Genomic DNA, 16131 nt, shown 5'->3' on the forward strand with positions numbered 1-16131 from the left:
CTCGTCGGCCAAGACAACTCGTGAGTCGCCATGCCCGACCTTCCTACCTCAGCACAACCGCCGCAGTCCATAAGAAAAAAGCAATGCCAACATCATGGCTCGGTAGAGATTCACTCTCCTCCGTCTAGAATGATGTTCGTTTGTCTCATGTTTGCTTTATTAGGACAGCCTATGTTGAGAAGTGCACGAATGAACCCGGTACATATGAACCCACTTTAAAAAACACATTTCTAAAAGCTAAAAAGATTAAAATTCTGAAAAAAATTGCACGGGTACGTCTTCATGTTCACGTGCATAAAGTTTCAAGAAAAAACAACTTTTTATGGCCAGTGCAAAAAAGACAAAAAATTACGTCATGGAACACTATTTAGAAGCACTGAAATTTGTCTTTTTTACGGAGACAAAACAAAAGAACATTTGTTTACAAAACTTTGTGCCACGTACACACATTGCGAACATGTATGCGTGATATTTTCTTTTGAATTTTTTTTACATTTAAAAACGTGCTTAAAATGTGTTTTATTAAAAGTGGATGCATATGTCCATGGGTTCAAGGGATGTAGTTAAGAACTACTGCCTCCGTTTCTAAATACAAGACCTTTGAGATTTTAATAGGCTCGTACTGACGTATCTAGACGCATTTTAGAATATTAATATATCCCCTTTTCAAAAGAAAAAGAAAAAATGTTTCTCAATTAGAAATACTATGTTCAGTTGGATTCGAATTTCAAATATTATGTGTAAATTATGTAATGCATGACCATAATGTTTGAATCATATTATGTGATCAAAAATACAAATTGTTTCAAGTGGAAAAGCACCGTACAAAGAGAGATAGAAGGAAGGTAAGCGTTATGTAAGGCTAGATGTTCAAGAAGAGAATAAAAAGTATTGTGTGTAAAATTATGTAATGCATGACCATAATGTTTGAATCATTTTATGTGATCAAAAATACAAATTGTTTCAAGTGGAAAAGCACCGTACAAAGAGAGATAGAAAGAAGGTAAGCTTTATGTAAGGATAGATGTTCAAGAAGAGAACAAAAAGTATTTTCCATTAATTCTCTCCATCTAGAACTTTTTTGGTAACCAAATTCAGCTAACTCTATTGGAGATGCTCTTACACTCCACAACGCAATAATCGCTACAAAGTCTTACAAATAACTCAAAAGGAGCTCATAGCCAAATTTTTAGCAATACAACAAAGATACCGAGAAGGAAAGAGAACTAGTGGTCATAATAGTGCTACATAAACAAATTTGTACGTAAAGTACATCAGATGATAAAACAGGGCCAGGGACGGGACGGTGATACTCGAGAGCATTGCATTTACCAACACTAACACATTTTTCAGGCTTTCAGCGCATTCACTATGAACTCCCAATAGGGCGCTACAATACTTCCAAACTGTAGCATAAGATATGTTAAATCTAGGAAAATGGTCACAACACATACCACTAAGACACTAAAAGCAAAGCATGTTCCTTAGTTGCCTAAGTTTTGAGATAATCTGTAATTATAATTTGCAGATCTACCACAAACATTATGTGGTCGTCCACTATTTATGTGGTTTGCTTATTTGTTACATACAGGGCATTGTAAATGTATTGTAGCCTTATGACAAATGCGAATAAAAGTCCAGTAGAAGAGGGTTTCCAACTAGACTTTTATTCGCAAGTTTAAGGTTTTCCAATTTCATACGCAACAAAAGAGACATATTTTAAACCCATTCACAAATGTTGGATCATTTCCAAACGGAGGAAAATGCATGTCATTAGATATATTTTTTAATATGGGACACAAATATTACAAAATAAACAGAAAACTGTTGCATCAAACATTAAAGTTTGTAGTTGATCGCCATAATTTTATGTTATGATACTAAATAGTGGGAAAAAGTAAGGCAACAAAGAGTTGCACATAAATAACCTATTTAAATAAATTGTCATCAAACTCACATGCAGATGCAAGTGCAAGTCAAACAAAGTTCAAGTGTACTTTACAACAACTTGGTTTGAGAGCTGAGGCTATTGGAATTGTTGTGGAATTTTGCCCCACTTAAGCATGTTTGAATTTTGTGGCTAGCCATATGATGCACAACCACAATAGTGGCTTGATGTGCTTTCTTAGGACCCATCTTAACTTTTATAAAAATAATTTTCTAGACAAAACGTACCACATAAGTAGGACTTGTTGAATACTAATAGGTAACAACCCCATAGAACACACAAGTGATTTCAGATGTTTGCCAAAACAAGCACTAAACTCATAATGGTAATCTCTATAACAAACTTTTGTGTCTATGCGATCAGCTAGTCCAAGCCAAGTTTTATAAGTACACTAAGGTGCAATTTTCATGCAATATCATGCCATGTCCTACAACTACAAAGATCTAAAAGCACAGCACACATCAAATAGCATTTGTTTAAGAAATTAAGAAAACAGAGACAAGTATAATCAATTTATATATTTAGGCCACAAATCTATGGAAAATTTAAAGCACTTCGTAAGAAAAAATTCAATGCATATCTATCCTTACCGCCTTCAGGAAAGCATGCAAGTATGATTGTATGAACATGAAGCCCTCGCATGGAATTTCTTAAACTTGTCACTTTCTGTTTAGCAAACAGACAAAAAAAAAGCATATCATTCAATATTCACATTGGATGCATATCATTCAATATTCACATTGGATGAAACACATCCAGAAAAAGATACTGCCAAGAAAACTTATTGTATGCCAATAGTTGACCATCATATCAAAAAACGTAAAAATGATAACACTAAAGGCGCCTAGTGTCCATAAGTTATCAATGGCATTCTCCACTCATAGCTATGATAATTAGACCAAGAACACGTCTCGCTATTTTTAAGAACAGGGCAATTATCTACAAATAACTATTCTTGTATTTGTATCAACAATTCTACATATAACCAAGCTAGCTAGCCGAATATACAATGTGTAAGGGTTTCGCTTTTGTTTCCTTTTTAGTCTTTGGGCTGCAATGCCCACAAATGTTAGGTGAGAATCCTTTCAATTAGACCACCCCCAACATGCATTCATGCTAATATCCGGTATCTATTATGCCACATGTCTACTGATTACGGAATTTGCGTGCCAACCAATCAACGAAGTGACATAAGGCTAATTCAACACTTCAATTAATTACGGAATTTGCGTGCCAACCAATCAACGAAGTGACATAAGGCTAATTCAACACTTCAATTAGTAATGTAGCAGGCTCTCCAATAAGTGATTACCAATAGGCAAGTTCCTAATATATCTCACAAATAAAAAATGATGCCCATAGTTAGGATCAGTGTTCCAAATAACAATCAGCAGTGCACGAATAATCACCCCACCATTTAGTGTTTACAAGATAAACAGGGATGCGCACTATTTAAGTACGAGTCAGATAATTATATTTATACTTATATAATGAAAAATAAGCATCTAAAAGATCATTCATCTAAAATCCAAAACCTCAACTCCCAACAATCAGCAATGGAAGCAGCAGAAAGGGGGAGATTGGTTATTCTATGCTTGTTAAATGTTTCAACCTAAGATGTTTCATGCTACAATTTGTGGTGGACAGGGGTTACAAATATTTCTACTAAACAACCCCCTACATCATATTCAATATCTATATAAGCTGTAATTTCTATCAGCCTGGCCTTTAAATGCGATTTCACAAAGGCCTTTATTTGGAGCAGTGCCTATAATCTTAGGGTTCATTTCAATAGAAGGTGATGGCATCTTCTAGGATTTAACATAAGCAAACTGGTGGCAATTTACATACCAGGAGTGCCCTAAAAGATTATAAAATATACCACAAGATTCTTATGTTTCTACAAAATACAGTATTACCTTTTAGCATTTTTGTAACAATTCTATGTGATATTTAGGCTCCAGTAAGAACGACAAAAGTCACGTCTACCTAGTGGATATACATGGAAGTCAAGTACGCCCTCCATTTCAAAGTACAAGGCCAACAGTGTTTCAATATCCTTTCAAAATACGAGGCATTCATGTAGAAATGATGACTTCGCATCTATGGCTAGGAAATATTCTCTCATATTTTCAAGACAATAACACCATGGCTAACATGGTCATTTCCTCTACTTCCTAAATCTCATGCTAGACCAGCATGCACCTAACAAAATGAAATGGAGATGGCACATTATTATCAACTATTATCACATGCAAAACTGGAAGGCTGCACGCTCGGAAATAGAAGCATCCTCAGAGTCAGAATACAGGAATTGAATATCCAAAATAGCAACAAAAAGTACCATAAAAGCATGAATAGTCTGCAATACAATATAATAACAGAAGTTTGGGGCTACTAAATATTCCATTCCAAGCATGCAGAACTACCTTAACCCAAATGCATGAACAGGTCTCAGTTGAGTGGTCGCAAATAGATCCAAACAGCACTAGCGACCTGGCGAAGGACGGGGGGCAAAGCAACTAACTGAACTACTGAACTTAGCGTTGCACTTGAGGGGGGAAATGCAACCACCATACCTACCTTGAAATCTCATCGAATGCTGAACTATGTAACAGGAGGTCTAACGCCTATTTCCATGGAAGTTGCTCTTCATGGCTACTTTTTTGTTTAATGACTTGGGGCCTCCAGGATTCCTGAGAAATGGGCAAGAGTTGCAAATCAAGGAAATGTTTCACCTAGGATGTTCTAATTCAAATTAGTGCAAAAATATACTCACATTTTCTGTCGCTTCGCAACATCATGCTTCATTTTCAGAACAATGTCCATTGCATGCTGCTGATGTTCTCTTGTATGCACATGTAAACCAAGGTCCTCTGCACTCCCACAGTTAAACATGCATATCCGGCACCAACCAACATCTCCACTACTGAAGAAACCACCCTGGACAATAGAACAGCAGTTCAGTGATTAATAGGTACTCCTACATCAAGTATATATAGCATATAGTAACTCATAATGCATCAGGAATAAACACAAAAACAAAAATAAACTTATTAATTCAATATCCATAACCCACCGAACTGAAGCGGCCAGATTCTTGTGGAAAACCATGTCGAGAATAGTCATCAAAATTTGGATCATCTGGATGTATGTGTCCTTGGAACCGGTGGCCAGAAGGTTCAATTCCATGCAATTGACCATGCCCAAGGGGTTCAGAACCATGAAGATTTCTTGGAAGAAAAATATCAGCAGGGTGGAAATGTGTATGAGGGAACCCTGGATTGTCAAAATCATGCTGTCTACTCCCTGGAAGGTTGCCAGGGCCTAGCTGGTCCTTACGAAGACCTCCAGGACCAGCTGTCATCCCTTGAACAAATGAACCTGAAAACCATTTGAAGCAGCCATTGAAAAAATGTGAAAAGGATCAAGTAGTCATAAGCTCCTCTTCATTCGTTAAACTCATGAAGACTTTCTGACGATGAAGTTTCAAATCAAGCCTTGAATCATCTTATAAACCTTACCTGGGTTTCTAGGCATTCCATCAACCCTGTGATGGCCAAATTCTGCACCAGGTGACACAAAGTCAGGATGGCCAACAATTGAATGGGGCTTCCTTGATAAATCTTCAGGGAAGCCTATAGGATATGGGCCTGGCTTGTTTGGGAATGGAGGCCTTCCAGGTAATGAATCGAAACCATCAAAAGGCCTTGGGCCTCTCTGAAAACTGTCATCATCAAGATGAGTTGGCCCTGGAAATTGCTTCATATTCTCTTCAATATCTTTAGGGTTGACATTGTATCTGCCAGGATATGGTGGCGCCAACGACCTGAAATGTTCCTGTGAAGAATTGAACCCTTCTTCGTGGAAAGCCCTGGAATTTCCTAGCTGCTCTCCGCCAACACCATTTCTCATTCCTGAACAGAAGGAAGTTTTGGTCAAGATGATTACAATAAAGAAAACTCAAGTGTCCCTAAAATGGAGAACTCAAAAGTGTTTGCATTTGATTCAAGAGAATTACCAACAGGATGTGGTCGGCCAACATTTTCTGGAGCAAAAGGAGGCATAGTTGTGTCATGAAGTCCAGGCAAGGGTCCAGCCATGGACGGTCGAATCATGCCATCATCAGGTCTGGTGGGTGCAGGCCGCGGAAGGTTTGGTGCAAGCGCCCTTGGTGCCATTTCAGATTGATATACACCATATAGTTGTTGCTGCACTGTAGGCCGGACATTTTCAGGAAAACTATGACTAGGTGGCCTCATTTGATTCGTCTGGGCTTGCGTACATGGCACGGGACCAGGATGGAGCATATGCTGAGGAAGCATGGTATCAGGTCCGGATGGACACTGTCGGCCCATGCCTGGGGGCACATAGGAACCCAGCGCTCCCTGGCCTTTCTGTGATGCCTGCTGCAATGATCCTCCTTTCTCAAGATCATTGGATATATTTGAAGCTTCAGACTGTGAATTACTTTCCTGGACACCAGACTCATCCTTTCCTTTGCCTTTGTCTAAACCATCTGCAACACCCAATGCAATGCCAGTTTGTACCGCATTTTTTCTGATATTACTAAAATCATTCTGCTCCCCATTCACATTTTTATCACCCAGCAATTCTGGCTTTATGCCAGAATATTCACCGCCTCCATTTGTATTATCACCTACTTCAGCATTGCCAGTAGCATTAGCTGCACTTTCTGACTTTCCTGATTCTTGGAACTGATGCGGTGTTGCAACATAACTCGTAGACCTGCTAGTCGAGGTTGGAACATGCTGCTGCTGCTGCATATATTGTGGACCATGGGGCTGGAAAGGTTGAGGATGTATCTGTTGTTGTGATGAGTGCATTCCTTGCTGGTATGATTGACCTGTTTGTGGAGGAACGGGTGTGCTAAGAGGAAATCCTTGTGGTGGTGCCTGCGAAGGGATGCTGGGATGCATTGGTGGCCGCTGAGCCTGATGCCCATGTTGCTGATGTTGTGGGGTATGCTGACTACCTTGAGGAGCCAGCATGGATGGCTGTTGACCTTGCAACGGAAATTGACCCTGAGGAGGGTGTACAAGTGCAGGATGCTGAGGACCAACTAACTGTTGGTGAGATGCATGTACAGGGTGCTGGATTGCAGCACCATGTGGCATCTGATGTGCTGGCTGAGGCTGCGAATATGATTGATGACCTGCTACCCCATGTACTGAAGGGTTCTGAGATTGTGCAACTGGATGAGGCTGATGATAGACATGAGGTTGTGGGTACGATTGCTGCTGCACTTGTGGATGCTGGTGCTGCACCTGAGATTGAAGATGTTGCTGCTGAGGTGGGTACTGCATTTGCGGTTGTTGCTGGGTAACAGCCTGCTGATGATGTGGAGGATGAGGTTGCACATATGGCTGCACCTGGGAGGCTATTGCTTGAGTTGCAGGCATTGCAAATGGCTGATTACCAACTTGGGTATGGGCTATAGGTTGTACATCACCTTGTGGTTGCATCTGTGGAATTTGAGGCGCTGAATGCAATGGTGGATTCTGCTGAGGCTGTGGCTGAACAGCTGGTGCTTGGAGTTGAGGATTCTGGGACTGGTTTGGCACCATGTGTTGGGGCTGTGACGGCTGCAGGAATTGAGGCTGAGCATATGGAGCAGGTTGTACAGGAACTTGAGCAACATTCTGTGGTGCCACTTGTGTTTGAGGTTGCGTGTACTGTTGGTATTGGCCATACTGTTGATACTGCTGGGTGTAGGGATTGTAGCCAGGGTAATGCTGCTGGTAGTACTGGTGGTACTGGAGCTGCTGCTGGTACTGCTCAGCTGTTTGAATTTGTGGTGCAACTGCTTGACCTTGAGTAGCAGAAGTAGGTGCCCCTGCGAAAGGGGCCACAGCAACCGTGCTTGCTGTGGTCACACCAGCTGAACCAGTTACCAGTGCAGAAGCTGTAACAGCTCCAGCTGTAGGAGCTGCTACAGGCGCCACAGAGGAAATTGCAGAAGGATCTTGGGTGACTGCCTGGGTCATTGCAGCTGATGACTGTGTAAGACTACCGTCAGCCTGTTGTGTTTGGGGTTGCACGCCCTGCAAAGACACAAAAAGGTACAAAAATATTAATGCATAAAGAAATAGTCATAGACTTATAGAACAAATCACTTTGAGGCATGATGTACATACAGGACAAAGCTGAGCATGTTCTTGCACTTGACGATGTACAATCTGAGTACCACAACGGTTACAAACAACTGGTGAGTTCCCATAGGCGCAAGCGGTACCATGTGTGTTGCATTCAGACAGATTTCCTTGCCATTGGCAACCACTCTTGTTGTACAGGCATTGTACTGTAACTTTACCAATTGTCTCAGCAAGTGATTTATTTGAATCCACCAGAGGCTGCATATTTGAAAGCAGGTTATAACAAAGAGGGTACTACTTCCAAGTACACTAAACTCACTGTACTGTGCACAAATCACTCCCTTGAGAAGAGGCTATACCTTGGAATCGGCTTCCGTCACTAAGTAACCATCATAAGGGCAGGCTTGTGTGGTTGCTGCTACATAAGCCAAGCAAGGTTTGCAGTAGAGATGTGTGCACTGAGCTTGCAGAGCTTCGTTGGGGTATATGAGTGTCCGACAAACAGGGCAAAAATATTCACCAGGAAGAGTTTGTATATTCAGAATACATTCATTATCGAAACCCATTGTCCGGCCTCACTAACTTCTATCCAGTAAGGGTTCAGATGCCTGTACATATGCTAATTTCATAAGTTATGCATTCAAAATGTATGAGCTAAAACCAAAAATCCAATGAGGACACAAAAATGTCAATTATTCTCTTTTATAAAGGAAGCAAATACAAAATTTCATTCACAAGAAGACAAGTAATCAACACATGGCACCACCACATACACAACATGATAAAAAGAAACAAAATGGTTAGTCAATGATGCACAATGCTGAAGAAATGGCTCATCTTTTTAACAATAGCAAGTCAAATATTAGAAGTCAACGAAATACGAAAGGTGTAGCTGCTTACAGCCATACTGGATCAGGACAAAGAATATACGGGGTATCTAATTGTCACCACTCTCCATGATCAATGCATGATGGACAGCCATAAAAGGCAAGCCACCAAAAGTATTGCATGTGGGTCCATATGCCATCATTATTTTTCAGTTATCAAGTGCGGTAGGTGCTTTGTTCAGAACAAGGCAAAGTTTGCTAATGAACCAAGTTACCAAAGAGTACCCGCAAATCCCTAATGTGCTAGCACGATACAGTAGAGATATACAACACATGCCTATACCATAACGTGCCATAACTAATTAGATAGATGAATATTTCCATGCCCAAGAAACAGACATCTGGTAGATTATCTCTTAGCAGCCAGCAGCCGAAGTAGCTTGACAGCTGACTCAATCTTAAACCATAGTAAGAAATAACAAAGAGAACCTACACTGTCGCATAGTTATATAAGAAAATATTAGGGCCAACTGAACTAAAAAGGTAATGCTACTTCAGTAACAGTAGGTCAGACTCCAAGCGAAGAGTATAGAGGATGTCTAATTCTGTTACCGGCTCTCTATGGCCTGATTAACAGCCATAAGAAGAGTGACACGTACAGTGCAGCGCATGATGCATTAGGCTTATTCTGTTAGCTTTGGAGTTCAGCAGGTGTTATGTTGCCAAATAACCAAGTTACATGACAGTATCCCTAAATCCCTAATGTGCTAGCATGATAAGCAGTTCACATACACCACATGTGTTTCCACTATACAGGGTGGAAAACAGACAGGCATATGGCAGGTAATCAATGTAGCTAGAATTAGCAAAGTACATAGCTAATCTCCACAGACGAAATGCATGATGAAACAAAGATACTGATAATGATCAAACATATTGTTAAAGCTGAAAATTGCCATGCTAACCATGCAAATATTGAAGGACTACATCATTGACATTGAAATTTCATTGGACCTATATAAACAGTAGCGGACACCAGAACATTTTAAACTCTGGGCAAACCACAAATCAAAGTGCTTAGGATGCCACCTTTTTTTCATGAAAATCTCGTGTTGCACAGCTGGCAAAAGCCTGGGCTGGAGAGATGCTTGGACCACCCATGCCTATAAATATAGTCTACACCTACTTTTAAAAAATAAAAAAATAAAGAAAGGTGTGTTTCTCCAGTTTTTTGGTCAGTTCACCCTTTTTCTCAATTGCTGTTTTTTTTCTTCAAGCGCGCAGGCTGATGTCTATTGGGCCTCACCCATTGCCTGGCCCAGCAGTACAGTCAGGCCTCGCTTTCCTATAACTTATCACACCAATTTATATATGTCTACGAATTGAAATAAATAAGCCGCCCCAAGGAGTGGGTTGCTGTCTGTGGGATTAAAAGAAGGGATAAATTTCTTGTGTGGAGGAAGGGAGGAAAAGATTTAAAGAAAGAATAGATCCCGCTATTATGAGCCCTTGAGCACGAAGGGAAAGAATTAGAAGAAAAAAACATATTCGGCAAGAAAGAAAGAAAGAAATTAGAAGAATGGAAAATAAATTCCATTCTCTATGCATGGGCCGATGGGAGAGAGCACCCATTAAATCCTCTTATTAGCAGGAGGTTAAATTAGAAGATTTGCTAGGAAACTAGCCAGAGGAAACTCACGCATGCCTACACGACCAAGGAAGTAAGGAACGACAATAGAAAGGGTTAAATCCTAAATAAGGCAAATCCTGCTGCATGCAAATAGGCTGCCAAGTTGATGTTTAAAGATAAATTAATTTGACTTTTTATGCCTGCTATTTGAGCAATTTGACCGATATATGCATTTCTATTAGAGCTCGGCATGTGTGTCACCGCTGCATGGCACCATTCAGTTGTTGTCATACCGCACTGATGGACATTTAAGTGGACATGTCAAATTCCTCTCCCATTGCAACGCACGGGCATTTGTGCTAGTGACAAATAATAGCACAAACGACACATCGAGTGAATTTGAGTATCACTAGCAACAGACAAATTCTTAGATCTGAAGTTAAACTATTTCCATCTTAAATTAATGAGAGTATTCGAGGCTTACTAATCTGAACAGAAACAACATACTAAATGAATCAAAGTAACAAACAAAATTATAAAGCTGAAACAGCTTACTAACTGTTTACAATAAAGATTGTGGCGGCAGGCAGGTTATCAAGGTTAGGAAGCTAGCCAACTACGTTACCGGGCTGAGCAGAAACGACATGCCAAGAGTCAAAGTAACAACACTAGTGAATTACATTATATGAAAAGCTGGATATTGCTTGGTACCACCAGCCAAAAAAACAATAGTCATGTACCAAATGTCTACGCAAAATACTGGCAGGCAGACATGCCTAAGAATAATGTTGACATTGAGGTATAACACACCCACAAGAGGCAAACAAAGAGGGTGCGGATCAAAAGTAAGTACAAACACCGATCCGCACGTCAACACCGATGCTTTCCAAACTAATTCACAAATACGAAAGCAATAAAGCAATCTATCAAGCCATCAGCAGCAGTGAAGCCAGTGAACATATACATGAAAAGGACCAAGTATGTATCTACTTCACATAAGGCAGCATCCACTAAGGAGAACTGAAATCCATATCTAGTGTCGGACTTAACAGGGGAAACGGGGTTCCGTTGGACGAATCCCCGATTTGTTTACTTGAATATATATAAAACAGCTAGTATGACTTCGTATTGATTAGGGATCTAATCAAAAGTAGCATTCGTTGAGGAAAATATGCATCAAAATACATGGGCGGATGCACCCGAACGTCTCATCGATCCTTAAAAGGGGATTTGTCTAGTTTGATTCGGCTGTTCCTCACCCGCACAAAAGTACGAACAAGCTAGGGCTTCCTTACCAGCAAACGGAGTCGCGTCCCGACCACGCCAGCCCAGCAGCAGGACAAGGGGTCGGGGAGGGAGATCGCGAGACAAACTAGTTGCCACGCTTCGAGATGGCAGGCGCGCTTTGGTGGCGGTGGTGGTGGTGCTGGAGAAGGAGGAAGAGGGGAGGGGTTTCGGCGGCGACGGACCCCGGGACGGTGCTGTGGGAGGGATTTGGGTGTACAAGGGTTACCTTTGGTTCGCCAAGCCAGCCTCCCCAGAATACGAATATTGGATTTTGCAAGGGTTCTCTATGTAAAAGGTTTTAATAGGGTAGCCCTCGTGGAAAAACTACTACTCCCTGTAAAGAAATATATGTAAGGGTTTATATAAATCAAAGGGAGTACATAATATCCGGTGCGGTTTGGAAGATGAAAATTTATGTATAGTTGTAACGATAGTTATTGAATATAAGTAAAATAATACTTGAATAAAAACATTTCTCATGCATGGTTGAATGTTGTGGTTATTCTTTTTCTTGCACGGTTGCATACTAAGGTGGGTCTTATCTCATTTATAATTGTAGATAATGAGGTGACATGATTGCGCATTGACATAAATAAGTTAGTGAGGATGATTCTCTTTAAATACTCCATCCATTTCAAAATAGGATATAGGATACTTTAGTATAAAGTTGGGTCATCTATTTTGAAACGGAGGGAGTATATACTAGGATATAGGATACTCTCATATGATTTTGCATTTAATAAGTCGCTTCACTAATTTTGATGAAACTTAAAATCTCTTGTGTCACGGATGTAGATGACTCTCTAATTTCGATAAAGCTAATGCTCAAAGTGTTGAGTCTTGGGTGTTTGAAGTTGATACTAGATTTCTATTGTGTTGCATCCGATCATAAAGTTAGTGTGTAAAATCTAGTATTTTTTTCAGCCCAAATACACACGTGCAGAGAAGGAAAGAAATTTGCACCTTACGTATATCATGACAGAAGTTTTGGCAAACAAGTGTTTGCCCATTAGATAAAAGTGGTTGTTTCTAATTCTTAATTGACTGTGTTATGTAAAAACAGTGGAAGGAAAGGCGGCTTTCTGCTGGCGGCAAAGATCTTCTTAAGTCGGTTGTGCAGGATATACCATCTCCATGGATAGATCTTGTGTGTGCATAGAATTTTTTTTGTTTTCCATGCAACGTTTCCCAACAAGAACTTGAAGGGAATATAAATCCTACCTTTAGCCCCTCGTTGGGTTCGACACTCTTATTTATCTAAAAAGCTACAATTGATCCCCTATACTTGTGGGTTATCAAGACCTTTTTCTAGCGCTGTTGCCGGGGAGCAATAGCGTGGGTTGAATATTCTCGTGTGTGCTTGTTTGCTTTATCATTAAGTAGATTTTATTTTCTGTTCTAAGTTGTTCTCTATCTTTAGTTATGGATATGGAACACGAAATACCAAAAAGATAGTTGTACTTGCTACTCATGGAGATGGGGAACCTCTTAAAACCCTCGATGCTCGTTATGTGGAAAATATTAAACACTACTTTGATAATCTTGAGAAAAACCTTGATAATGGGAGACACATTGGATCAACGTGAATACTTTAGTGATTATCGCTTGACTCGCAAAGGGAACTCTTATGGGATCAAATTGATTATTTGCAATGGTATGATTGGAATTTATGCTTGGGATATGATTACACTTGTTGCTCTAGGATGAGGGCTCCACACCTTCCCTTTTCATGTGAATTTAATGATAATGAAACATTGGCTTCTTATGCTAATGGTATATATGATTATTATGATGTGGAACGAATAAAATAATTTGTCGCTTTTAAGGGTGCTTATGAAATTGAATCTTTGTTTGAAAAGTGTGAAAATTGTGATGGTGTTGTTTACAGATCAAAAATTATGCTATACTTAAATATTTCTATGAGAATTATAAATACAATGTCGATATTGATGAATTTATTGATAAAGTCTCCACTGTCCAAGAAGAGACTAATATTTTGCAGGAATTTATGGAAGAAGAAATTGCTGAAATTGTGAGCTCATTAGATGAAAAAAATGATGAGGAGAGCGAAGAACAAAAGGGGAAGAGCGATTAGCTACCCGTGCCCACCTTCTAATGAGAGTAACTCTTCAACTCGTACATTGTTTAATTTTCTTTCGTGCTTACCGAAGGATGAATTCTATGATCCCGTTGATTCGTCCGAAATATCCCTTTTTGATGAAATTAATGCTTGCTATGCTTGTGGCCAAGATGCCAATTTGTATTATGCTTATGGAGATGAACTTGCCATAGTTCCTTATGTTAAGAATGAAATTATTACTATTGCACCCTGTAGCAACCAGACCTCAAACAGTCTAGTCTCTGTGCATCAGTGTCATCCCTGGATCGGTAATGCTGACACGCACATTACTCAAGGATTTATAGCAGAGTTTCAATCACACACTTATTACATCAAATGTCTCAAAAGAGAACTTATTACAATAATATGGCTTAAGGCCATCTAAATAAGATAACAACTGAAGGCTTGGAAGATAAGTGAGTCCATCAACACCAACAGCATAACTGAGTGAACGACAACGACCTATCGCACCTTACTCGTCGTCTGAAAAGTCTGCAACATGATATGTTGCAGCTTGAAACGGGAAAACACATGGAATATGCTGGCAATGTAACACAAAAAAGCAATGAACAGAATAAATGTTATCACTACATGCATATATGGCTGGTGGAAAGCTCAATGGTTAATGGTTTTGCATAAAGCCATTTTTCCCCTACAACAAAGGAATACATTTTATTTAACTATCATGGTGGTTGTTAAACATTGAGAAGGTTCCTCCAACTCAATCCCAATTAAACATTATCAATTAACCCAACAAATTAACTTAGAGTGATGAGATCAACATGATAATCCAAGAACCAGATACTCAAGATGTCCATGACCGGGGACACGGCTAACCATGTTAGTTTGTACACTCTGCAGAGGTTTGCGCACTTTCCCCACAAGACTCGATCTCCTCCATTAGATTTCTCGCACTACTTGGTGTTTGAGAAATGGATGACCGAGACACAGTTTTTCAGAAATATTAACTCTTTACTCTGGATGGACAATTACACCTACTTTCCCCTACATCTGCCAGCCCACCACTGAAAGAGGTCATGCAACCTACTCAACTATGTTAGAGCCCATAATAGCTTGTGGTTGCACATGGAAGTTTCTAGCATGAATAATCTTATGATCCCTTTGAGTCTAGATGGTGAACCGTAGGATGATCACACGGGTACACCGGGATATCCTAGGACAACACTGGATTCTCCAGGTGCCTGCAACCAATCCACCCAGATGTGTATTTAAGTAGCCACCTTAAGTTAACCATTAATTAACAACTCTCACATCTATCATGGATACACTCAACCAATCCACGTCTACGAGCATAGCATAGCAATTCTGAGCATAACGTAGAAGTAACTCCCAAGGTTTGATAATAAAAGGGCAATAGGTTCTACCTCATCATATACTTCCCAAACCCACATGTTAATCACATCCTAACCATGCAATGTTTGAGGGTTGTAACTAATGCATAAAAACTGGGTAATAAGGGATATGATCAAAGTGTTACTTGCCTTGCTGACGATCTGCAAATCCTAGAGACTCGTAGTAGCACACTTCGCACTCCGGGAATTCTATCGCAAACAAACAATAGCATACATAAGCACTCCAGCATAGAAGCACATGTAAAACTCAAATAAGAAGATCCAAACAGAAACTTCAACTGAAGAGCTTCGATTTGCAAAAAGAGTCAACTCAAACGGAGCATCGAAACTCAAGATACGAACGAAACAAGATCCATTTACTAATCTGGACTAAAGTCAAATTTTACAGTACCAAAATCATGTTCAAATTGGTTAAACAGAAAGAGGGCTTCGAGACGAAGATTTAGGCGCTGGTTTCATCCAATTTGGACTAACGGTTAAAAAGTTATACTAGATAGAAGATCAGGGGTAGAATCGCGATAAAAAATAATCGCAGATAAATCCCTGGAAAATAAACGAAATGAACAGACTAACGAACGAAAGTTCGCTGTCTGAACCTAACCAACGAACAACGTTCGTTAAAATGAACGAACGGACAAACATCCGCTAAATAAAAAAACCGACGAAAAACCGAACCGATATATTAAAAAACAGATCTAGGGTTTCTAAAAAAACCCGACGGTTTTACCTAAACCAAAAAAACTGGGGCGACGAGGTCAACGGCGGCAGCTTGGATTCCGGCGGGCGGCGGCGGGCGGCGGCGCAGCGAGGCGGCGGCGGCAACGGCTTGCG

At 40.1% G+C, this 16131-nt stretch overlaps 1 protein-coding gene across 4 annotated transcripts in view; it reads right to left on the reverse strand.

Moving 5' to 3' along the window:
- The window catches only part of LOC119308228 (trithorax group protein osa-like), a 13731-nt gene extending 1696 nt beyond the window's left edge, over nt 1-12035 (reverse strand). Inside the window, exons 1-10 of one of the 4 annotated variants that reach the window (XR_005149936.1) lie at nt 11817-12035; nt 8424-8672; nt 8107-8322; nt 5970-8013; nt 5473-5865; nt 5028-5332; nt 4728-4891; nt 4532-4644; nt 2539-2614; nt 994-1406 (exon numbers count right to left, since the gene is read on the reverse strand). Coding sequence is in view for 2 of the 4 variants with exons in the window: in XM_037584349.1 (XP_037440246.1) it covers nt 4572-4644; nt 4728-4891; nt 5028-5332; nt 5473-5865; nt 5970-8013; nt 8107-8322; nt 8424-8630 (3402 nt within the window). In the remaining 2 variants the exon portion in view is untranslated. Of the gene's footprint in view, nt 1-993; nt 2615-4201; nt 4645-4727; nt 4892-5027; nt 5333-5472; nt 5866-5969; nt 8014-8106; nt 8323-8423; nt 8673-11816 lie in introns of those variants that run through there. The other 3 variants (XR_005149937.1, XM_037584349.1, XM_037584347.1) reach the window with 3 other exon arrangements.
- Nucleotides 12036-16131: the final 4096 nt, after the last annotated feature.

The sequence above is a fragment of the Triticum dicoccoides genome, chromosome 5B (assembly GCF_002162155.2).
Source record: "Triticum dicoccoides isolate Atlit2015 ecotype Zavitan chromosome 5B, WEW_v2.0, whole genome shotgun sequence".
NCBI lineage: Eukaryota > Viridiplantae > Streptophyta > Magnoliopsida > Poales > Poaceae > Triticum > Triticum dicoccoides.